The sequence below is a fragment of the Abrus precatorius genome, unplaced genomic scaffold, assembly GCF_003935025.1.
Source record: "Abrus precatorius isolate BTA unplaced genomic scaffold, Abrus_2018 Scaffold11, whole genome shotgun sequence".
Lineage (NCBI taxonomy): Eukaryota > Viridiplantae > Streptophyta > Magnoliopsida > Fabales > Fabaceae > Abrus > Abrus precatorius.
The window spans coordinates 872,937-899,939 of NW_020874303.1; the positions used below are offsets into that span (position 1 = coordinate 872,937).

Sequence of the window (27,003 nt, forward strand, 5' to 3'; positions counted from 1 at the left end):
TTTGTAAAAGTTTTTTGAAAAAGATAGTATATTAAAAATACTGACTAAAAATAAAAAGAATAATTTTTGGCCATAAAATATGTTTAGATTTGGAAGTTAATGTTGTAAAATATCATTAAAGAAATTAAAATGAACACTCTATCTCCATTTTATCAACTTTTCAAATTTTCTAATTAGAAGTTTTGTAGTTTTGAAATATATATTGTTTTTTCCTAATCTTGAATTAATTACTATTAACGTACTCTGAGAAATTTATCTATTTTCATAATTAGTTTAGTTATCTACATGAGTCCATTCACATATGAACCAATACTTTAATGCCAACATTATCAAGATTGAAACTCACAAGTTAAAAAGAACAACCTACCAATTGTTTAACAAACTCCACAAGCAATGGATAAGTTTGAGCATGTAAGGAAAATAAAATTTAATTTCAGTCTAACAAATAAAAGGAAAGAAAATTATTATAAACCTCTTATCATCCAACAAAATAAATGGATAACCTTTTTTCTTATTGTGTACAGGATTCCATGATATTTTTAAGGGTATATATGGATCACTATCAATATCATTTTTACTTTCAATGAGTTGAGTCCAAAACTTGGATAATGATAATAATAAAGAAATACATAAGATTACCTAATAAGTATATTTATTTCAGGGTGAATTTGATAGAGTTATAAAGGAAAGCAAACTTCAATCATGTAGCAAACTTTAATGACTTTTCTTTTTCTCTCAAAATTTAAAAAAAAATTAAAATTTTAAATTAATTCATGAAAGATAAAAAGGTTTTTAATTGATTTTATACATATAAAAGTACTAAAATTAGTATTGACTTTCTATATTTTAGTTTTGGTAGCAGGCCAAGAGTAAGGTAAGCACCACAAATATTTTTTCTTCATCGACAAGAGATTTGAGAGGGTATTGCGATTTTTTAATAGATTTTTTTCTTCAGCGAAAGCAAGCGGAGTAAAAGGCATACATGATTTGTCATTCATTTTACTAAAATTTATTTAGTAATTCTCATGGAGATAATAAAGTTGAATGTTAAATGCAATATGATATGCTAATGCTTTTCAAACTATATTAATTAAAACTATTACACAATAAAGTGACGTAAAGAGAAAATATTTTGTTTTCATGCACATTCTTAGTAAAGTGTTATGTGAAAGGCAAAAATAAAGTGTTATTTTTAGTTATCTTATATTATAATGCTGTAAAAAATCATTAAATAAAATTAAAATAGAAAGTCTATCTACATTTTATCAACTTTTCTCATTTTCTGATGAGAAGTTTTGTAGTTTTAAAATATATATTATCTTTTCCTAATCTTGACTTAATTACTCTTCTCGTACTCTTATAAATTTATGTATTTTCAAAATTAGTTTAATTATCTTCATTATTCCATTCACATATGAACCAACTTTAATGGTAACATTGTCAAAATTGAAACTCACAAGTTAAAGTTTAAAAGAACAACTGATTAATTGTTTAACAAACGTCCCAAGCAAATTACTTTACTATAATAAAGTGACGTAAAGAGAAAATATTTTGTTTTCATGCACATTCTTAGTAAAGTGTTGTATGTAAGGCAAAAATAAAGTGTTATTTTTATTTATCTAATATTATAATGTTGTAGATATCATTAAAGAAAATTAAAATAGAAACCCTATCTACATTTTATCAACTTTTCTCATTTTCTAATGAGAAGTTTTGTAGTTTTAAAATATATATTATCTTTTCCTAATCTTGAATTAATTACTCTTCTCGTACTCTTATAAATTTATCTATTTTCAAAATTAGTTTAAATCTTCATTATTCCATTCACATATGAACCAACTTTAATACTAACATTGTCAAAATTGAAACGCAGAAGTTAAAGTTAAAAAGAAAATTACAATGCACTTACCCTTTATCATACAACAAAATGACAATTTTTAGCTATAAATTCAATCATGCTTCTTAGGGGTCATCATACACATTCGAACAAAATGATGAAGGTTATGAATCTTTTTGTGCCTATGATGACTTTATGTTTGTTGCCCTCAACATTTTCTACAACCCAAATTGTTGACATCATATGCAGCGAGGCTCTACCGTTATTTAATCCTTGTCAACCATATTTGGTGGGTTCTGCAGAAATATCAGCTTCGTGTTGTGCAGGAGTAGCCGGTATTATTCAAATGGCCGACACCACTCTAGTTCGAAGGGATTTGTGCAATTGCATTAAGAAATTTGTTTCCGATATTGGTATCAATCCTGACAACGCAAAACAACTCCCTCAACTTTGTCATATTAATCTTCCATTTGCAGCACGTAAATCCCTATCTATCGTTCTTTCTTTTTACCTTTACAAATGCATGCACATTTGTCTATAATTTATCATTATTCTTAACCTTTTTTTGCAGGATTCCATGATATTTTTACGTTTACGGATCAGCAGAAAGCTTGAACAACAATAACAACGTCGAATAAATCAATCATGTAATATAAAATAAATTAGAATCTATAAGAACCTATGTATTTCTTTACTAAATAATGCGTGGAATATATCTTCCATTGAGTTTTAGTATGCAATTTTCATTCAAACTTTATTAATTTGTCATACATTTTTAGGATTCATTCAGCAAAGCATGAATCCAACACTTGAAAAATGGAAACACATGGACCTAAGAACGTTTACAATCAGCATACTATAATTTTTACAATATTTTAAATTTAAACTTTAATTAATCTAACTATTCAATTATATTGTGCATTGAAATTAGTTTAAGGATAAAGGTTAATTAATTTTAAATTTATGCATTTTTTTTCTGTTAGTTTTATTATACTTTAGTATAACAGTTCACAATCATACTATTTTACTGTAAAAAAATCACGGGCATTAAATTATTTGCAAGCATTTTGATAGCCTATACATATAGTATGTATATGAATTTGGCAATGCACAAAATGGTTAATCCCATCAAATGTGATACAAATAAAAACCAGTACAATTTTGTCTGTTTAAAATTCGATTTCAATGAGATTAAGTACCAAAGTATCCAAGAAATTGTTATACGATCATAAGAGAGCACAAAATAATATATGATATAATCTTTGAATCGTGTTAAGCACATAGGAAGCATATTTTTCCAATCATCTAATTGCAACTGAACAAGGCATTGCTAATCATCTGGTGAAAAATTTTAGATCTTATGTTCCAGATGCTACAAAAGATGAAGAGATAAACTAAATTGAGTTGAAACAAAATATAGCAAGGAATGATTTCTTTAAGTTTGACCATGTAGCTAGGGTGATAAAATTTTATTGATTTTTCATTTAGAAAGAACTCTATTTAATGGAATAAGTTCTAAATATCATATAACTTTTTAAAAATTATTTTAACTATTACGATATGATTCTTCCATTAAATCAATGGTGAAGTAATATTGTTGGAGACTTTTATCTTTGTTATCACTTTTTTTTTTCTTATGGTTAGTTATATGACATTTACGCTGGTTTTACAAAATTCTATTCTTAATAACCTTAGCAGAGACTTGAAAAATGCATTGGTTTATTTAGTTGTAATTTTTTCTTGATTTCAATAAGTGATGGGCGTAAATTGATTATATTTAAAGTTAGTGCATTTCTCACGTCCATTTATTTATGAAGAAAACATGAATATTTTTATACTTATGTAAAAGACTTTAATGAATTCTATTTTCTCTTAAAACAAAAACAAATTAAAATTTTAAATTAGTTCTCAAATATAGGAAGTGTTTTTTTAACTTGGTTTAATATAAAATAAAAAAATAAAATATGTTCCTAAATACGTAATTTTAATTCTTTTGTTAGAATTTTTTTATTAATTATCAAAAAATGATAAAGTTGTATGTTAAATGCAACATGGTACTGTGTCTCAAACTATATCAATCAAGAATATTGCACAATAAAATGAATAAAAGAAATAATATTGTATTTTTGTGTACATTGTTGATGATTCTTTATTTTTACATATTATATTTAGAAACTAATTTTAATATTTTTTTAAGGGACTAAATTAAAAAAAAAAAACTTTTTATCTTTCAAAGCTTTAATTTGATAATTTTTGCAAAAAAAAAAAAGGTTTTCATTAATATTTTTGTTTTAATACACTTTATTATGTGAAGGCTTTCTTTTGAACATTTCTGGTTTATAAGGTGCATAATAGAGTTGTGCACAAGGAGCTGCCTTGATTCTAGGAAAATTAATAATTTAAATTGCTTTTGGCATACTTATTTAGAAAATAAAAATTTATTATATTTTGAATAATGAGGAAAAAATAAAGTAATATGCATAGTTTAAAGAGGTATGTGTTGCTCTCAATTTGCACTACAATACACACTGGTCTTATAAAATTATTGTATATTTATATTTATCAAGATACCTTTTCTTTTTGTAAATTTATACTTTTTACTATTATATTGTGTCTTTTTTATATTTGTAGTCTCTTTTCATATATATATATATATATATATATATATATATATATATGTGTGTGTGTGTGTGTGTGTGTTTAATCAAAAATTATTTTGTCAAAATAAAAGTTTATTTAAAAAATAATCTTAATAAAAGTAAATTATAAAATAAAATAATTGAATAAAAAATAAACAGTCACAAAACCTTTACCGAAAGTAAATGTGTATAACAAGAAAATTATAATTTTTCATTGGAAATAAAAAATTATTTAACAGGTAAATTATAACAACTCATATATAACAAACTCATATTCATATTGTAATAAAAATATATAACAGGACATAATCATATTATAATCATATTCTTACTAATTGAGAAGAAACAAAAAGATAAAAAAATAAAATATGATGTGTGACATCCTAAATCTATAGTTTAATTTCTTTTTGTTAGGTCCTTTGACCCTGTTTAATATCAAAAAAAATAAAAATAAAAAATGACAACAGGGCATAATCATATTCATTCTAATTGAGAAAAAATAAAATGATAATAAAATAAGAAACGAAACTATAGTAAAATAGCGTAGATGCACAAAAAAAAACTAAATGTAACAGCCCGACAACTTATTTGGGACTGACGACTGTCCTCACAAACTAACACGAGACTTTTTAGTATACTTTGTCCTCACTCGCACAGTTCACGGGAAGTTCCCAGAAGGTCATTCATCCCATAATTGCTCCAAGTGATAGGCAACCGAAAAGTAAATACATTTTGTTGGTATAGGTAGTCCTAATCAATTCCTTTAAGCTATCCTTAACTGTATAAATAGTCTCTGGATCCCCCTCTCATTCTGATGTAAGTTTAATTCATTCATGTGTCCCTTACCACCGGAAACATGTCAGGTAGTCGCTCATTGTCCATGCCACATTGCATCGGCGATCACTCTCCGCCCTCGCCTAGTGCCTATCCTTAACTATATACACAATCTCTAGATCCTCATCTCATTCTGATGTAAGTTCAATTCATCATGTGTCCCTTACCACCGGAAACCTGCCAGGTAGTCGCTCTTTGTCCATGCCACATTGCATCGGCGATCACTCTTCGCCCTCGCCTAGTACCTGGGTGTCACATGCCCACCAGCTTCCGCGTGGTTCGTCCTTGACCCACACTGTACTAGGAGAGAGGTCTGCTCTGATACCATTATTATAATGTCCTTATTTCAAATTCAGTATATATAAATAATTTTCCATTTCAATTCATTTTCAATATGAAATTCAGATACCATAAAATTTTCCCAAAAGTAATTACTACAATTTAATCAAATATTTCCATTTAAATTAATAGAATAGTGCAATAGCATAAAACTTCTGAAACAACCATAATCAAAAGTAAAGAAAAAGGCTATACATAAACTTCAGAATACAATATATTAATTTATAAACTGTATGTTTGAGTATTTAAAGATCAAAATAATAATTACAACACCAAATACTACCAAAAAAAAAATCCTAGAGCAGCCTTAGTTATACTCATCTCTAGCATTCCAACTCTCTATCTCGGTTAGATCCTCAAAGTCTAGGTCGTCATTAGATCCCAAATACCCATCGCTAGAGTCAACTCTGACCTTTGTCCCCTTAACACGCTCAAAGGTCCAACGGGTAGGTCTTCCTAGAGAGTCGTGGTCATGGTAGGTGTATAAGTAAGTAAGGGCTGCTGGGGTTCTAACTGTACCCCTATACATATATACACATAAGGTTTGGTGTATCATACTCCTAGGGAAGTCAAATGGAATACTACAAGCAAAATCCATCTCTATCATGACATAAACCCTAGAGTCATTCTTTACCAATACAGCAAATTTAAAATGATTTACACGCTGGTATTCATTAAATACGTAATTTAATCTAAAGTGTACAGAACTATCTACCAGCCTAACTCTTCCCTGCAGATTCGTCATCTTAGTTCCCTGAAATTATCAGTAAGGATGAACATCTATCTTATCATTTAAAACATAATATTACTTTAAAGACTAACATAACAACACAATCATGGTCATGGAATACAAGGAATCATAATAACATAAATCTCAGAGTAATATATTAGACATATACATATTCATTATTATTATGTTGCTCTCTTTTGGATATGCACATTCAGTGCACTGTGATCACAATTATACGATACCTCCAGTAGTTCTTAAGGTCTTACACAACTAGGTAAATAGTCGTCGGTTAGCCCATGCATACGGATACAACGTATACCATAACGGGCCCCTTAGCAAAGGTATAGTCAGGCCATATGGCCCATCCACTCTCAGAAAGAATGTGTACACATGCGCGAATGTTGCTCATCACTCTACATTTCCTCCAGATTTCCTATCGTCTCCGGACTCCATACCCCTAGTGTATCTCTTTAACTATTCACACTAGAACCATTCAATTTCTTACACTTATCTCATACTCCCTTTCGTACTAAACTCGTTATTCAAGTAAGATATCGTGCTTAGTAAAGCACTTCCGAACTAAATTCCAAACAAACGGACTACTCGAACATATCATTAACACCCAAAATCAGACAAACTTATTTTTTATAATAATTCAATGTCAATCAATCATAAGAATCATATTAAAACACATACATAAAGTACTCTCATGGTTACAAAATAATTATTATGCTTAAAATAATAAAATAAAGCCCTCCTTACCTTGAGACGAAGTTGAGAAAGAGATTTTGTGAAAGGGTTTTAGAAGAAAGGACCAAGATCTTCCTAGATATCACAAAATAGCATTTTGAGAAAGGAAAAACTTAGATAACACCCAAAAAGAGAAAACAAAGCTCCAAGAACTTACTTGGAGTTGATTGATGAAGTTCCTAAGCTTGGATTTGAAATAAAGTTGAGGTTTTGGAGAGATTTTCTGAGAAGAGAGGGTTAGAGGTCGAGAGAACAAGGGAGAGCTCGAAACTTGGATTGTAATCCAAGTTTTCTAACTTGAAAACCCTAAAATACCCCTAGACTTGTAACGCCCCGAATTTTATAATATTAATTATATATATATATGTGTGTGTGTGTGTGTGTGTGTGTGCGTGTGTGTGTGTGTGAGTGTATTTTTTAGATATATGTTGTGGATATGTGTATATATGTGTGTAAGCATGATTACTGCATGCGTGAATGAAATATGTGTGAATGGGCGTGTTAACGCCGTTGTAATGTGTTGTGAATGGTTCAGCGATACATTGAGAGTGTGTTTTGGTAGTGTAGAGTATTCACCCTTGCATTCATTTTTTAGAAAACCAAAACGATCAGCACCGAACTCAGTGAAAGGGGTAGATGGAACTGCTATAGGACTAGGATATAAATTTGGAAATAATGTATTTAAATGGGTCCTATAGTAGTGATTTGATGAAGATTGTAACCCTTTTTTCTTATTTTGAAATATTTGATGAAATCATGGGTTGAGAACTTTATTTGAAATGAAACTTTTATTATCCTGAATTTGCGAAATTATTATTTATTGAATATTGAAAATAAGGAGTTACAACTCGCGACATTCTCGCTACGGCGAGCCATTTCTCCGTACAACAGGAGCATCAGAATTAAACTTTGTTGTCTGTCATTCTAACTATAACGAGAGTATCCTCGCTACAGCGAAAGAGCATCAGAATGTCTGATTTATGAACGTTCTTTCTCGCTACAGTGAGAGATATCTCGCTACAATGAGATACCCTGCAATTTACATCATTTAAACTCTCTAAAATTTAAATAACTTCACAAATATAACTAACATTCAATGCTATAATAATAAATATAAAAACGAGGATGTTACAGTAAACTCCTCACTCATAATAACACAACAAACTTAATAATTCATTAAACGAAACAACAAAAACATGAAATAACATTAATAAAAACTAAAAAATAAAAATCTTAACCCTAACCTCAAAAGAATAAAAAGTTAAAAAATGTTTACCTTATAAAGAGGAAAGTGAAGGTTGAGAGAGCGAGTAAGAGTAGTAAGGCGACAAAAAAAATAGTGGTCGCAAGAAGGAGAGACAGAAAAGGGAAGAATTTTCCAAATCCTAATAGTGTAAAAAGATAACAAAGAGAGGAACAGAAAACACGAACTAAAGAAAAAAGAGAAAAGTTCAAATTTGCTGTACATCTCTCAACTAAAACCTAGTGATTGAAACTGAATTTGAGCCTAAATTTAACACACATTCGATTGGTGGTAGGTTCTGACGGTTCCACAATTTTAATTTCACCACTTACTATTCTTAACCAATTTAACCCAAAAAAAATATTTTATTTATCTGAAACCTGTTGAAATCCGTTTTGTTTTGGTGGATTCTTTAGTTTCATACGGGTCAGGACAATTTGGTCATATCTGCACAGTCCTAACACAAACCTTTTCTAACCCACTTAGCTGTTTCCTAAGAAAAATCTTGAGGTCCATCGGTTTCAAAGCAGACAATGCATCGGATGCAGTGAACTTGACGAGTTGTGTAGGCATAATAGGTCTACTAAAAAATTGACAAAAATTATCCTTTTTTATTCATGTTGAAACTTATAAAGTAGGTCTTCCTAGTTGAGTTGACATAAATGGACCCTAAAAATGTAGGATAGACTAAAATTTTTTAGTCTAAATTAAATATAAAAAAATGAACTTGATCCAATTAAGTTTTTTCGATCTGACCCAAGCCTACTTTCAGCAACAACAGGCCAACCCAAATGATGTTGGTAGCCTGTTTTGTCAGCCTATTGTAATAGATATAATCAAAATAAAATTATTTGAAAGGAATTTTCTTTATTCTACTTGCTTAATGCCTTTCCTTTTGTAAAAAAATTGAAAAAGTTAATATACTAAAGAAAAAACTTTTGACTAAAAATAAAACGACATTTAATTTTTTACCGTAACATTTTTTTAAAAATTTTGTTGTAATAAAAAAATAACTAAAATGTTGTAAAACTTCGTTTCTAAAGTTTAACATCATTAATGAAAATCGAAGTTTTATAGTTTTAAAATATAGTTTTTTATCTTAATCTTCAATTCTAAGGTTGAAACAACATTACTAGTGAAAAACAAAATAAACTACCAGGTTATCCACATTTTATTAATCATTCTAATTTTCCAATTAGAAGTTTAGTAGTTTTAAAATGTGTTATTTTATTTGACTTAATCTTAATTAATTGTTATTCGCATAATCTTATAAATTTATCTGTTTCCATAATTAGTTTAATTACCTTCATTAGTGTGAGGTCCAGCACATTTTCAATTTCGGTGCCCCCTTTTTTGACTTCATAAACAATTAATAATATTTTATTAAATGAATAGTAACTTTATTTGGCTATAAATAGCCGTGAAATGAAATTGAAGGAAGCACAAGCAGCAACACACACAAGATTTCATCAAGCATTGTGAGTGTTTGTGAGAGAAAAAAAAAAATAGAGTGTTGAGTAAATCCTAAGAGTGTGAGAAAAATACACTGGGGTGGGTATCATCTCTATTTCTTCTTGGTATTACAAAATTTGTAATATTTGAATAGGAGTGGGTCTCACTGTGTACACTATATTTTACACCTCTTGTGTGATAGAGTGTTGAAAGGATATTGTAAATATCCTGAGATATAGTGGAATATTTTTCGGAGTTTGTCCCGTGGTTTTTCCTCCACATTGGAGGTTTTTCCACGTTAAATAGTGGTGTTCTTTATCTGCTTATTTTATTCAGTTAAAAATAATTCTTAGTATGCTCTGTGGTTGCAGTTTAGTCTGATCTTCCACATCAGAAAAGAATTATTTTTGTTATCCTTCCGTGGCTGATTGTTGGATTGCTGGAGAAGTGTGTATTTGTATTAGTGTTGTAACTGGAAAGATTCTGGCTAAGGAAAGACCTGGTATTTAAGTGATCCGTTGTGATCCACCTCTCTTTCCTGGGAAGTATTTCAGTGCACACTTTACAAGTTACACCGTTGCGCTGCTAGATCTATTTATTAGGTCTGAATTATTGCTCGCCAGTTTACGTCAGAATTTTAATTTACACGTCCAAGTTATTCCGCATTTGAGCTCAACAAGTGGTATCAGAGCTTAAGTTGGGCTCTGTATCACCGAGTGTAAATTAAATGGAAGAGAACGTAGGTACCATGGTGAAGCTAACAGCAACAAACTACTCTATTTGGAAGCCGAAAATGGAGGACATACTTTTCTACAAGGACCTGTATGATCCTGTGGAAAAGGGAGATCAAAAGCCAGAAGACGTGAAGGATGAGGATTGGAAAAAGATACACCGGAAGGCCGTCAGTTTAATTAGGCAGTGGGTGGATATCAGCATATTCCACCATGTTGCCACAGAGACGAATGCCCAGACTCTGTGGAACAAAATTGAACAAATGTATCAGAGGAAGACTGCACAAAACAAAGCTTTTGTTATTCGGAAGCTGGTGAATTTAAAATATCGAGATGGAAGATCAGTTGCAGAACACTTGAATGATTTCCAACACATGGTAAACCAGCTAGTTACCATGGAGATAAAACTTGATGAAGAATTGCAGGCGCTGTTACTTTTGAGTTCTTTACCAGACAGCTGGGAGACTCTGGTGGTGTCATTAAGCAACTCTGCTCCTGAAGGAAAACTGACTTTGTCTCAAGTCAAAGACAGCATGTTTAATGAAGAAATAAGGAGAAAAGACTCTGGGGCAAGCAGTTCTCATGCCCTTGTCACAGAGAACAGGGGGAGAAGTAAGAGTAGAGGACGAAGTAACAAATCAAGAGATAAGTCACAGTCTCAGCCCAGAAGAAAATTCAAGTGTTACCACTGCGGTGAAGAAGGGCACATAAAAAGAAACTGTAAAGCCTGGAAGAACAGAGAGAAGAAAGACCGACGAAACTCTAGATCGGATGACGATGAAAATACTGCATCCCCTGTGACAACTGGGGATGTGGTAGTACTCTCTGTTGAAGAAGAAGAAGAGTGTCAAGTTACAGACTCATGTGATGAATGGGTCATTGACTCAGCAGCATCTTATCATGCAACTTCTCACAAGGAATTCTTTACTGTGTACAAAGCAGGAGACTTTGGTAAAGTAAAGATGGGCAATAGCAGTATCGCAGATATTGTGGGAATTGGTGATGTGTGCATTCAAACCAATACAGGATGCACAATAACACTAAAAGATGTGCGTCATGTGCCAGATCTACATCTGAATTTGATCTCTGTGCATGCTTTGGATCTAGCTGATTACGACAGCCATTTTGGTAACGGCAAGTGGAGGCTTACCAAAGGATCGTTGTTGGTTGCTAGAGGCACAGTAAATTTAACGTTGTATAAAACTCAAGTAAAGCTGATCAAGGGAGGATTGAATGCAGTCGAGGATGATGCTTCGCCAAATTTGTGGCACAAAAGATTGGCTCATATAAGTGAAAAAGGATTGCAGATTTTGGCAAGAAAGTCCCTTATCCCGTTTGCCAAAAATACAAAGTTGAATCCTTGTGATCACTGTTTATTCGGCAAGCATCATAGAGTGTCTTTCAGCAAAACGTCAAAGCTGAAAGAGAATATTTTGGAGATGGTTCATTCTGATGTATGTGGACCCATGGAAGTGGAGAGTCTTGGTGGTAGCAGATATTACGTGACGTTTATCGATGATGCTTCACGAAAATTGTGGGTGTACTTCTTAAGAACGAAGGACCAAGTTTTTCAATGCTTTAAAAGGTTTCATGCAATGGTAGAGAGACAGGCTGGTAAACCTTTGAAGTGTCTTCGCACGGATAATGGGGGTGAATATACTTCCCATGAATTCAAGAATTATTGTGCTGAGCATGGCATCAGGCATGAGAAGACGGTACCTGGAACCCCACAACATAATGGTGTGGCCGAACGAATCAACAGAACCATTATGGAGAAAGTAAGATGCATGTTAAGAATGGCAAAACTGCCTAAGCCATTCTGGGGTGAAGCTGTTCTAACGGCAAGCTACCTGATTAATCGATCTCCATCTGTTCCTTTGGGCTTTGATATCCCTGAGAGAGTATGGTCCGGACATGATGTTAAATACTCTCATTTGAAAGTGTTTGGATGCAAAGCTTTTGCTCATGTGAATAAGGAACAGAGACAAAAACTTGATGATAGAGCCATTCCTTGCATATTTCTGGGCTATGGAGATGAGGAATTTGGCTACAGGTTATGGGATCCAGAAAATAGGAAAGTTATTAGAAGCAGAGATGTAGTGTTCCATGAGCAAGAAACTATGTTGGATTCTGCTTCACCAAAAATCAGAGAACCAGGTGGTAAGGTTGATCTTACACCAATTGTTCCTCCTAAAAATGCCACAGTAGGGGGAGAGTGTGATGAAGAACTTAGGGTTGATAATGAGCCAGCAATAGAAGATGGTGATGATGAAGGTGTTGAGCAAGAAAACCCAGAAGCTCCACCTCAGCCTCGGAAATCAAGAAGACCACACCAGCCATCTACAAAGTACCCTAGTTCGACGTATATTACCATCACTGAAGAGGGGGAGCCAGAAAACTTTGAAGAAGTTCAGACTCATAAGGATAAATCCCAGTGGATGAAAGCCATGCAAGAAGAAATGGATTCTCTGGTGAAGAATGATACTTATGAGTTAGTCAAGCTCCCTAAAGGCAGAAAAGCCTTGAAAAATAAGTGGGTGTTCAAGCTTAAGAAAGATGGTGACAAGCTGTTGAAGTACAAGGCTCGCTTAGTTGTAAAAGGTTTTGGACAAAAGCGAGGAATAGATTTTGATGAAATTTTCTCTCCAGTTGTGAAGATGAGCTCTATTCGAGTTATACTCGGATTGGTGGCTAGCTTGGATCTGGAGCTTGAACAACTAGATGTGAAGACTGCGTTTCTTCATGGAGACCTTGATGAAGAAATCTACATGGAGCAACCAGAAGGTTTTGAGGAAACTGGAAAGAAACACATGGTTTGCAGATTGAAGAAGAGCTTGTATGGATTGAAACAGGCTCCAAGACAGTGGTATAAGAAATTTGACTCGTTCATGACGAGTCATGGATATGCCAAGACTGATGCAGATCATTGTGTATTTGTCAAGACATGTCCAGGTGATAAATTCATTATCCTTCTGTTGTATGTAGATGATATGTTGATAGTGGGACAAGATGTGAAGCTGATTGGTGATTTGAAGAAAGAATTGTCAAAGTTTTTTGATATGAAAGATCTGGGCCCTGCAAAACAAATTTTGGGCATGCAGATCATGCGAGACCGAAAATCCAGAAGGTTGTGGTTATCGCAGGAACGGTATGTGAATCGGATTCTGGACAGATTCAACATGAAGACGGCTAAACCAGTTAGTACACCGTTGGCAAATCACTTCAAACTCAGCAAAAGAAGTTGTCCCACAAGTCAAGAAGAAAAAGAAGCTATGGCGGGTATTCCATACTCCTCAGCAGTCGGGAGTTTGATGTATGCCATGGTTTGTACGAGGCCGGATATAGCTCATGCGGTCGGAGTTGTTAGCAGGTATCTTTCCAATCCTGGAAAAGAGCATTGGGAAGCAGTGAAGTGGATCTTGAGATATCTGAAAGGTAGTTCTAATATGTGCTTGAGCTTTGGAATACCTAACCCAGTTCTTGAAGGATACACAGATGCAGATATGGCAGGTGACCTGGATAGTAGAAAATCTACTTCAGGACTTGTGTTTACCTTTGCAGGGGGAGCTATATCTTGGCAATCCAAATTGCAGAAATGTGTGGCCTTGTCAACTACTGAAGCTGAGTATGCTGCCATGACTGAAGCAGGAAAGGAAATGCTTTGGTTGAAGAGGTTTCTTCAACAACTGGGAATTGAGCAGAAAAGGTACGTTATCCATTGTGATAGCCAAAGCGCATTGGATTTAAGTAAGAATGCGATGTATCACTCTCGTACGAAGCACATTGATATCAGATATCATTGGCTGCGTCAGGCAGTGGAAGAACAAGAATTCAAGCTAGATAAGATTCATACGGATAAAAATCCTGCTGATATGATGACGAAAGTTGTTGCACGAGAAAAACATCAACAGTGTGCCAAGCTGATTGGCATAGATCGCATGTGAAGATTCCAAGAGTGCACCTTTGTGCTGGAGGGGGAGAATTGTGAGGTCCAGCACATTTTCAATTTCGGTGCCCCCTTTTTTGACTTCATAAACAATTAATAATATTTTATTAAATGAATAGTAACTTTATTTGGCTATAAATAGCCGTGAAATGAAATTGAAGGAAGCACAAGCAGCAACACACACAAGATTTCATCAAGCATTGTGAGTGTTTGTGAGAGAAAAAAAAAATAGAGTGTTGAGTAAATCCTAAGAGTGTGAGAAAAATACACTGGGGTGGGTATCATCTCTATTTCTTCTTGGTATTACAAAATTTGTAATATTTGAATAGGAGTGGGTCTCACTGTGTACACTATATTTTACACCTCTTGTGTGATAGAGTGTTGAAAGGATATTGTAAATATCCTGAGATATAGTGGAATATTTTTCGGAGTTTGTCCCGTGGTTTTTCCTCCACATTGGAGGTTTTTCCACGTTAAATAGTGGTGTTCTTTATCTGCTTATTTTATTCAGTTAAAAATAATTCTTAGTATGCTCTGTGGTTGCAGTTTAGTCTGATCTTCCACATCAGAAAAGAATTATTTTTATTATCCTTCCGTGGCTGATTGTTGGATTGCTGGAGAAGTGTGTATTTGTATTAGTGTTGTAACTGGAAAGATTCTGGCTAAGGAAAGACCTGGTATTTAAGTGATCCGTTGTGATCCACCTCTCTTTCTTGGGAAGTATTTCAGTGCACACTTTACAAGTTACACCGTTGCGCTGCTAGATCTATTTATTAGGTCTGAATTATTGCTCGCCAGTTTACGTCAGAATTTTAATTTACACGTCCAAGTTATTCCGCATTTGAGCTCAACAATTAGCCCATTTATACATATGAACCAATTCTTTTATGGTCAAATTATTAAATCATTGGAACTCGCAGCAGTCAATTTGACCAACTTTCAAAACAAATGACTTTACAAAAATAATGTTTGAACTAATAAATAAGAAATGTTGCACAAATGGATAAGTTTGAGCATGTAAGGAAAATAAAATTTAATTTCAGCCCAACAAATAAAATGAAAGAAAATTATTATGCATTTACCCTTTACCATACAACAAAATGACAACTTAGCTATAAATTCAATCATGCTTCTTAGGGGTCGTCACAACTTCAAACTCCAAAGAAGATAGAAACACATTGGAAGGAAAATGGTGAAAATGATGAATCTTTTGGTGCCTATGATGACTTTATGTTTGTCGCTATCAACAATTTCCAGAAGCCAAATTGATGACATCACATGCAACGAGGCTCTACCGCTGTTGACTCCTTGTCAACCATATTTGGTGGGTTCTGCAGAAGTATCATCTACTTGTTGTGAAGGAGTAAACACCATTTTTCAAAGGGCCAACACCACTCAAGTTCGAAGGGATGTGTGCAAATGCATTAAGAACGCTGCTTCCCAAATTGGCGTCAATCCTGAGAAAGCAAAACAACTCCCTCAACTTTGCAACATTACTCTTCCATTTCCTATTGACCCATCCATTGATTGCAACACGTAAATCTCTGTCTATCATTCTTCTATTTTCTCTTCACAAATACATGCACATTTACTTTTAATTTTATACTTATTCTTTAACATTTTCTTATTATGTCTACAGAATTCCATAATACTTTTACGAGTACGGATCGCGAGAAAGCCTGAGCAACAATAACAACGTTGGGAAAATAAAACATATGTAATACAATATAAACTAGAATCTATTTGAAACTATGTATTTGTTCATTCAATTATATGTGGAATATAGACACATTGAGTTTTTGTATGCAATTTTTCATTGAAACTTTATTAATTAGTAATACGTTCTTAGGATTCATTGAACAAAGCACGGATCCAACATTTATAAAAATGGAAGAAATCAACCTAACAATGTTTACAATAAGCATACTGTAATTTTTCTGCATTTTTAAAATAATGTTTGCTGAGGTACTCTAAACTTAAAGAAGTATATTAAAGGATATTTATGTTTTTTCAAATCTGCCACTAACTTTACTACTAAATCAAAGGTTATGATTGTTCTATGGATACAAGAGAATAGAATATGTAACACCCTTATTATAATTTAAATAATTTCTCTATTTAGAAGATACAAGTATTAATGTGATATGATTTAAAATAAGTGAAAGTAGATAAATATAGAAAAAAAAATTTGTGTATTATAAAATCTAAATAAATGAAAGTGAGCAAAATTTTAAAACTATATATATATATATCACATTTGACCTATGAAACGCTATGGTTGCTATCAAATTTTATTTTCATTTGTGTTTAGTGGTTTACATATTCTGTTTAAGAGTAATTAATATATAATTTTTCATGATATACACACTTTCTTCATTGAGTAATTTTTTATAACCTGATATAATATCATTCCTAATAATGTAATGAATTCTTGAATTCTAAAATAATGAGAGAAGATGAAGGAATTAAATAATAAAAAAAATTATGCACTTTGACTAAAAAAATTTAATAGCTTCACTTTTTTATCAACTAAAATCATGTTTATCCTGTAGATTTGACTTTTATTTTTAAACTCATAAGAAAACTAAAATGAATTATTCGAACCATTATCCTTCAATCCACTTTCTCAGGTCGTATTTCAGAAAACATTGAAATAGTATGTGTCATTTTGAAAGAATTTTATTTTAAACAAACAACCAATAATTTTCCTGTATATACCAAATAAAATATAATTTCTTTCTTACTTTAAAATTTGAAAAATACAATGAAAGACACGGATAAGTTATTGTGTCATAATATAATATTATAATTATTAATTATAAAATAAAAAAATAACTTTATAAAATTTTTATGATAATGTTTAAATTATTTTAAAGTTTAAAATTAATTAGTATATATTAATCTTATTACAAATAAAAATATTAATTATTTCGAAAAAAGTAATATAATATTAACTTTATAAAGTTATTTTTTTCATATTGATATTAATTTAAAAAGAAAGTTTTTATTATTATAATAAACTTAATATAAATTAAAAAAGATATTTTTTTATTTTATAGTAAAATTAATTTAAATTTTAAAAAAATTTCTTAATTTATCAGCTATTAGTTTCCAATAGTAAAATTTAAAATAAATATTAATATTAAAATTCAAAACTATTTTAAGTGTTGCACATTTTGAATATATCAAAACTGGAAATTAGAGATAAATGTATTTAATTGATTTGAATTACATCATTCAAAATGCCTTAAATGTTGCACCTCTCAAATGTATCAAAACTGTAAATTAAAGATAAATACATTTAATTAATTTGAATTAAATCATTATTGCAAGAATAAATAATAAATATTATTAATAAATTAATATTAATACAGTTATGAAAGCAAATTTTCTTCCAAATAAATAAGAAATGTTGTAGAAATGGATAGCTTTGAGCATGTAAGGAAAATAAAATTTAATTTCAGCCCAACAAATAAAAGGAAAGAAAATTATTATGCATTTACCCTTTACCATACAACAAATGACAACTTAGCTATTAGTTTCCAGCAGTAAAATTTAAAATAAATATTAATATTAAAATTTAAAAATATTTTAAACGTTGCAGATTTTGAATATATCAAAACTGTAAATTAGAAATAAATGTATTTAATTGATTTAAATTACATCATTCAAAACACTTTAAATATTGTATCTAATATATCAAAACTGTAAATTAGAGATAAATGCATTTAACTGATTTAAATTAAACCATTATTGTAAGAATAAATATTATTAATAAATTAATATTAATGTAATTATGAAAGCAAATTTTCTTCCAAATATATAAGAAATGTTGTAGAAATGGATAACTTTGAGCATGTCAGGAAAATAAAATTTAATTTCAGCCCAACAAATAAAAGGAAAGAAATTATTATGCATTTACCCTTTACCATACAACAAATGACAACTTAGCTATAAATTCAATCATGCTTCTTAGGGGTCATCACAACTTGAAACTCTAAAGAAAAATACATACACATTCGAACAAAATGATGAAGATGATGAATCTTGTTGTGCCTATGATGGCTTTATGTTTGATGCTATCAACATTTTCCAGAAGCCAAACTGATGACAGCGTATGCAAGGAGGCTCTACCGTTGTTTACTCCTTGTCAACCATATTTGGTTGGTTCTGCAGAAATATCAGCTTCGTGTTGTGCAGGACTAACCGGTATTATTCAACTGGGCGACACCACTCAATTTCGAAGGGATTTGTGCAAATGCATTAAGAACGCTGCTTCCCAAATTGGTGTCAATCCTCAGAAAGCAAAACAACTCCCTCAACTTTGCAAAATTACTCTTCCTTTTCCTATTGACCCATCAGTCGATTGCAACACGTAAATTAATCTCTATCTATCATTCTTCTATTTTCTCTTCACAAATGCATGCACATTTACTTATACTTTTATAATTATTCTTAACATTTTTTTATTATGTGTACAGGATTCCATAATGTTCTTACCAGTATGGATCGCGAGAAAGCTTCAGCAACAATAACAACGTTGGAAAAATAAAATATATGTAATACAATATAAACTAGAATCTATTTGAAACTATGTATTTGTTCATTCAATTATATGTGGAATATTGACACATTGAGTTTTAGTATGCAATTTTCCATTGAAACTTTATTAATTAGTAATACGTTCTTAGGATTCATTGAACAAAGCACGGATCCAACATTTATAAAAATGGAAGAAATCAACCTAACAATGTTTACAATAAGCATACTATAATTTTTCTGCATTTTAAAATGATGCTTGCTACGGTACTCTAAACTTGAAAGGGATATATTAAAGAATATTTACGTCTTTCCTAAATACACCACTAACTTCACTACTAAATTAAAGGTTATAATTGTTTTATGTATACAAGAGCATAAAATATGTAACACCCTTATTATAATTTAAATAATTTTTGTTTAGAAGATACAAGTATCAATATGCTATTATACACTTTAAGTTTTTGGAGATTTGGTCGTTAATAAAAATCTTTGTTTTTATCTTCTCTCAAATTTTCTCATTCTCGTTTGAGTTAAGTGTTTTAATAGAAAGCTAAACATCTCATTCAATTCGAAGAATTCAGATGGTGTAAATCTTATTTGAGTTTTGAGCCAAATTGTTCTGAGTTTATTCTCTTTTTCTCTAATATTATATTTGTGTATTGTGATTGTAATTAACTTTTCTGTGATTAAAATTTAAATTAATACTCAATTGATATTCTGATTTGATAATTAATTCTTATTAGATTAAATGATAATATGATTTAATTCGTGATTAGTTTAATTAGGTTATTCGATTGAATTAATAATTAAATCGGGTAATCATTCAAACTTGGATTAAAACTTTTAGATGCTGTGATAATTAGAATTTAGGCATTTGAGATTTGATGTGTTGATATTTCTTAATCTATTTTTATTCACTTTAATTTCATTTGTAACTTTAATTCAATTTATTCAAAGTTTTCAAATTCTCAAACTTTATTTGCTCTACTAATGAACCTAAAGTTGAATTTAACTGAATATGTGTATCTATATTGTAAAATTCTTAAAGAAACTTAGTTGTTTTGATTATAACTTAGCATCGTCTATCAGCCATCAGATTTATATTTTATTTTGTAAATCCATTGATAACGTACACTAGCAAAGAGAAAAACCAAACTCCACGTATTATTTTGCTGTAATGCTTCTAATTTTGTTTATATTGCTTCCGGCCAATGTGAATCAAGGATAGCATGATCATATAAGTAAGGTTCTCCGTGGCTTGCGATGTTAGCTAGAAAAGCACAATGAGTAGATGAAAGACGAGAGTATGAAAGGTATTGAGAAAGAGGATTCTATGTACTTATGCAGACAATATATAGTCTTTTTATCATATTACACTAATAGAAACACGCAAAATGTGTTATGTAGTCTTTGTAATGATATTTTAATTTAATATTTTTAAAATAATTTTTTAATTTTAATTTATAATTTTATAATTTCATTATATTTATAAATTGTAATAATTAGAAATAGTAAAAAATAATTATACAAGTAAATAAAAATAAAAAATAAATATAAATATTGCAAATAAATTATAGACAAAAAAAATTCATTTATAACTTACAAATGGATTCAAAAACTTGTTTGTATTTATTTACTAATAAAAAAATTATAGATGACTCTAATCTGTTTGTAAAGATAAAATTCATTAAGTGTTTAAAAATTTATCTATAAATTTATCTGTAATTTTCATATTTTAGTCGTGTTAGAGGTTGCTTATCACAAAGAGACTCTCTTATTTAGAGAATGAAAGATGTTGGAGGATTAATTTCATGAATTTAAAAACAAAATTTCATAGACATGAACTCTAAACCATTATCTACTCTATTAGGCTTTGACAATGAGTAAGGGTATTTCTAATATTAAAATTGACTAAAAATATGTATAAACTACATTATTTGTTGTTACACTATTTCTTGTTTAACTTTTAATTTTATTTATTTTTTATTAATTTCATTCTAAATTTTAAAATCATTTCTTTATTTTTTTATATAAACTTCTGAATTTTCTATGAATGTTTATGTGTTATATGTATAAAAAAAAATTATTTTACATTTTATATGGTTATAGATTAAGTTTTGTTAAAAATAATTTTTTATTATATATTTAAAATAAAATACTTATTCTATTTCTATAAATTTGTGAAACTTAGGCACTAAAAAGTTGACAAAGAAAATGTTAATAACTATTTTAAAATTGATATATTTGATGTAAGTTTATAACTATTTATTCACATGTTCATACTACCTGGCGTTAGTTTGTATCTTTTCCTTCTTTTCTTTCTTTTCTTTCTTTTTGTTAATACATAATTTTCTTTGTTAATATTGTATCTTTTCTTTAAATACAATATATTCAACATGATTTCATTTAATCCATACTTATAATATGTCAAATAACACTCAAACATAACATTAGAAATTAGATTAAAAAATGTAAAGTTCTTCATTAGATATAAAAGCACATTATTATTCTCTAAAAGCATATTAAAGTGTCAAGCAATGAGATCAACTACAATTTTTGTATGTTTTACTTATTATTTTATGCGTTAACAAAATATTGTTAAAAGAATTTTTATATATTAAATCATACAAATTTTATAATTTTATAACATCCGTATATCACACAGATTTATATCTAATTATAATAAAGTAAGAAGAGTCACAAATTTTAAGTATATAAAAGACAAGATTCATTCACACCATACATAACTATTAATTAAAATTACACCTTTGATAAATTTTAATAAATGATAGTTTTAGAATTTAGTTTTTTTTTTTTCTAAATCAAATGGATGCATTTGAGAAAATAAAATTATAATTATAAATAATATGTCATGCATTGTTTTTGTTTAGGTTTGTAACATTAAAACTTTCTAAGTAAATGGGTTGTGTTTTTTTGTTTTTAATGAATTTGTTCATAAATCTTTTAAATGTATTAATTTTCTGTAATCTCATCTAACCCCTCGTCCATGTATAATGGTTAGAATATGGCAAAAGTGTTATTCTTGACTTGGTTTTAAAATGGTATTGCCAAATAAAAGGTTCACTTCCGACATTCTTGACTTTGAGTGCAGTAATGGTTTATTATTATTTGGACGTTACGATAAATAAAAATAATATACTGGTCACCTCAGAAAATCTACAGAAACCTGTAAAACTTAAAAAAGATGTTAATAACAATTTTTTAACACATTTTTTAATATACTTATATTTATTGAGTAAAATTTATCAAAAATCACAAAACTCAAAAATTATTTAATTAAATGATTTCTATTTTTAATTCAATTTTTCATATATTTTTCGTAAATCTTAATAACTAAAAATGTGTTAAAAAAAAGTATCTTTAATGTTTCTCAAACTTAAATTGTAACAATGACATGTATACTAGCTATGTCATGACTCATGTTATTCCTTTGTAATTCTAGTAGGCTATGCTTAGGATGAATCTTGGTTGTTCTACTTCTTGATATATGAAGGGGATAGATAGGTGATAGTTATGAACACATATGAATGATATTTTATTAGCTTTATTTATGTACTTTGTTGAATATGGTTGGTACTCATCTTTTATTAATGAAGTTGCATTTTTGGATAAAAACAAAAACAATGGTTAAAATATTCCTTACAGTGCTTTCAAATCCTTGTATTTTACCTGGAATTGCTATTCTTTTCTATAAGTAGAAGATAGGCTCACCATAGGTTCTGCCTAACCTTACCTTCAGCAATGAATTAAATAATGTATAGTAAAATATTGACATGTTTTGTTGATATGAAAAAAGTAATTACTTAACAGGGTATCAAATTAAAAGTTTGATAGCGAAAAGAACGAATAATCTATCACTAATCATAAATAAATTATCAAAATATATTTTAAAAATAATCTTGATTAATTATATAAACTTGAATGTTTGAAATTAACGGGTCTTCACTTTCTTACTTATTCTCTCATTACAGACACAGAAGAAAAAATTGATGTGTAAATGTAAGAGGAAGGGAAATCAGAACTACTAGCCACACTTTTAAAAAATGTCATTTTTAAATTATTTATTAACTTGTTTAAAGATTTTATTATAAAATAAAATTTTAATAAACTAAATCCTAGGCCAAGACAAACTTTCAGAGAAGGTTAGATTGGACTTGCAAATAATTCTAAGCCTTATATCTTATCTTATATAAATTTAGAAAACTAGTGTGAAGTGTTTAAATATAAAAGGCATGTTTAGATATATAATATAATAAATATTTATTCACGATATTTTTTATGAAAATTAATTTATAAATTTAATAATAAGCTAATCGAAATAAGAATAAAAATATTTTAATATTTTTTAAAATTTATTAAAAAATTTAAAAACATGTTAAATAAAACTAAACATGTTCTTTTAAACACCAAAATTTGGTTTAATCTAACCCATTTTAAGCTCCAAACAATATGCATTTATGATTTTTTTTTTAATCTTCATTTTACATAGTTTAACTAAAGCTCCCTGCACATCCTTCCAAAAAATTTGTATGCCTAGTTTAGCAAATTATAGCAAGATTTTAAAATTTTAAAACTTAGTTATAATTTTTAAAATATTTTTAATTTTATTTTTATTAAAATTAGTTTTATCTTAAAAAACATGAGAATTTAATGTTAACATTAAAAGTACTTATATTTTTTAGATAAAATTTAATTTTATTTTAAAAATAGTAGAAAAACATCTAAAAAACATATACTCAAGATTTATTAATTTTAAGTTAATTAATCATGAAAAAAAAAAAGAAAATATAAAGAAAAAGGGCAAGGGCTTTTTAAAGTATTTTCCCCTTATGTTCACTGTACTTTAATATACACAAACATAATAAACACACATAGGCCATGGAATTAAGGTAACGTAGCTGTATTGAAAACGATACTCCAAAGTCATAGAAATCTATGCATTCATAATGTCAAAATTATTAATTGAAGATAAGCAAATTGTGTCAGAACCCAACCCACAACTCACCTACCACTTTTCTATGCTAAGGCGCACACGCAATATGAGGAGAAAAACGCAGTGCTATTGTCTTGTGATTATCTTATCTACTTAATCTTACCTTTATTAGCAACTATTTATTATTTAAAGTTTGAATATAATTAGTATATATAAATTCAATTTTCACACATTAGAAATTTCATTCCACCATAATTCAATCATCTATTGTCATGCTATTAAATGTGTTTGACTATCATAACCACAACCTAAATTCTAAACTTTAAAGAATGTATCACTGCATTATCAATTAATAGTTCAGCAAATTTTTCTAATCATACATTATAATTATTGTTATAATATTTTGAAATATTCATAGGCCAAATATTTTTAATCGATCCAATTAATTTTTATTTAGACCACAACTATCAACCCAACTAATTTTGATTTAAATGTTAAAAATCAATTTAAAAATGTTAAACTCATGGATATTGACTTAATTTATTCATCATTCAATAATTTTAAATGAAAAGTTTTATTTTTTCACTTGTTCAACATTCGATTAGTAAATTTGATCTAATTCATTATTGATCGGATTAGTTCTATTTGTACTGCAAAGTTTAAAATTAATTAAACTCAACTTTATTTAATCCATTATATTTATATTTTTTTCTAAATTTATTTTGTAAATAGATCTAATAATGTCATTCTTAAGGGTTAAATTTTCAAATTCTTATTAAAATAATAATTCATAACAAACTTACATGATTAAAGAGATGTTATTTACATAAAATAATCTCTAGCAAATGGTCAATCTGTTATATAATAGATATTACCTCATCTATCTTTCTATAGTCTACATATATTTAGCATTAAAAAAATATAAAAATATAATAAATATACTATTTCTTAATAGTCTATTTATTATTTTCTAAATATTGATCTTAAGAGTGAGTTTAATTTTTTTTTAAAAAGACTAAACTAATATAATCATTTTTTTGTTACAAATATCATATTTGATAGATAATAATGTAATAGTTTTTTCTAATGTATATTCAAGACACAAAATAAGAATTTATATATGATATATCAACATTAAAAATTATAAAATATCATAAAATTTACTATATTAATAATATTCAATACTATAATGTTTAATAAAATTACTATTTATTAAATTTTTATTGTATGTCTTTTAACACAAGTCAGAAAAATCAATAATGTAAAAGATTTTTACAACAATTATAGATAGAGTTTGCAAACATTTAAGAGTGGAAGACGTATATCTGATGCAAAATGATGAGGTAATTGAAGAATTGAGGTGGGTTGTTTGATTGGATCTTGATGTGTTAGTGAAGAAAGAAGAACATTCTTAATGGTAATAATAGGGAAGCAGAACCAGAAAAAGAGATGCTATAAGGCAAGAGAAAGTGTTAGGAAATTGCATACTTTACTGCGTCACAGCCACTTTGACCTTGTGCCATCGAAATTGCGGCTATATAATAGCAATGATATGCACCAATCATTCAACCTTTGAAGGCTAGTTAGCTCCCTCGTTTACTTTGGCTGCATTCAAATTTTGTGTCTCATTTTTCATCTCTAATCTTATTCTGAAATTAATAATGATAACTTTAAAAATACATTGCTTATTGCTTAATTAATTGCATAGTTGATTGATAATAATATGTTACTATATCATAATCTTTTTTTTTACAATTTTTTAATGTTTAATTAGAGGATAATTAGGGGCAGAAAAGAAAATGAATTCTTCTAAGCATTCAACCAAGCAATACAACAAAGACAGGTGAATACGCTTCCTTGTCGACATACATAGACACACAAAGAATTAGGGATAGTGCGCCCAACTAATAAACATTTTAAGAAAGTGAAGTTTATGTGTTAAATAACAATTTTTTTAGTATATGTTTAACAACACGTTACAAAAATTTAATAAATAAAAATTATAATATTTAATGTTATCACTAAATTATTTTATTATTTGATTGGGTAATTTGATAGTAAAATCGTAAAAAAAATAAAATTGCTCGATCTAAGAAGGGAAATAATAAAAAAAACTCCCATTCATAAGAACCAGAAAGTTCAAGAAATAAGCATTCATTATATTTTAAAAAAATATGATTTTCAAATTTAGAGTTGCAACTTGCAATTGATGGAGAGAGATCACCTATCCCTGTTTCTTGTCTTTTTAATAAGTAAAAATGACGCATGTACTTGAAAAATAATATTTTCTATTTAGTTTATTAATTATTTTCGATGAAGTGTTTATATATATATAGAAGGAACAGAGAAAAGGACACAGAAAAAGACAAGTGATTTGAAACCACAGGTTATAAACCTAATAGTTCCGTAAGTGGTTTTCTATTTTTGAACAACAAAAAAGAAAACAACGAATGTGTAAAAAGCAAACTTGATGTGTGTATTGTACGCAACCCTCGAAACGCTACTGCAACAATTGCGGCTACAATTACCGCAGATTTCAAACACATTTTAGTATTTTCTAAGTAGATGATCTCTGCATAGATTATTATAGTTTCAATATTGATTTACGAGTCTTTCTATTCTAATTTTCTCCATGGTTACTTATTTAGTCTATTGTGGCTTTCATTTAATTTACTCGATTTACATTTTTTAAGTTTCACAGCTTATTTCTTGTTTATCCTTAACCTTGTCTAAAACTAGTAAACAGACAAAAATTATAGATCATGAAATTTCTTTCGATGATAATTATTAATTAGAGTAGTTTGATGAGTAAGTTGAAAAGTGGGTACTTGCTAAGGTCATGGTGGGAACCAATATATATATATGGAGCATGTGGAAATGAAAGAAATAAACAAATACTTTTCAAAGTAAGAATTAAAATTCCATTTGACTGACATAACAAGGAAAGTTATAGTAGATAACACCTAACAGTGGCATGCACACATAATCAACAATGTCATTTAATTA

The 27,003-nt window shown here is 29.2% G+C and overlaps 2 protein-coding genes across 2 annotated transcripts; both read left to right on the forward strand.

The window, feature by feature from the left end:
- Positions 1–1,991: 1,991 nt before the first annotated feature.
- LOC113854169 (non-specific lipid-transfer protein 1-like) lies at positions 1,992–2,452 on the forward strand. Its single transcript, XM_027485053.1, has 2 exons — positions 1,992–2,316; positions 2,409–2,452. Exons 1-2 carry the CDS (start codon positions 1,992–1,994, stop codon positions 2,450–2,452), a joined length of 369 nt encoding a protein of 122 aa, XP_027340854.1.
- A 13,238-nt stretch (positions 2,453–15,690) lies between these two features.
- LOC113854176 (non-specific lipid-transfer protein 1-like) lies at positions 15,691–18,880 on the forward strand. The gene is made up of 2 exons (XM_027485062.1): positions 15,691–16,037; positions 18,598–18,880. Exons 1-2 carry the CDS (start codon positions 15,691–15,693, stop codon positions 18,878–18,880), a joined length of 630 nt encoding a protein of 209 aa, XP_027340863.1.
- The last annotated feature ends 8,123 nt before the right edge of the window (positions 18,881–27,003 follow it).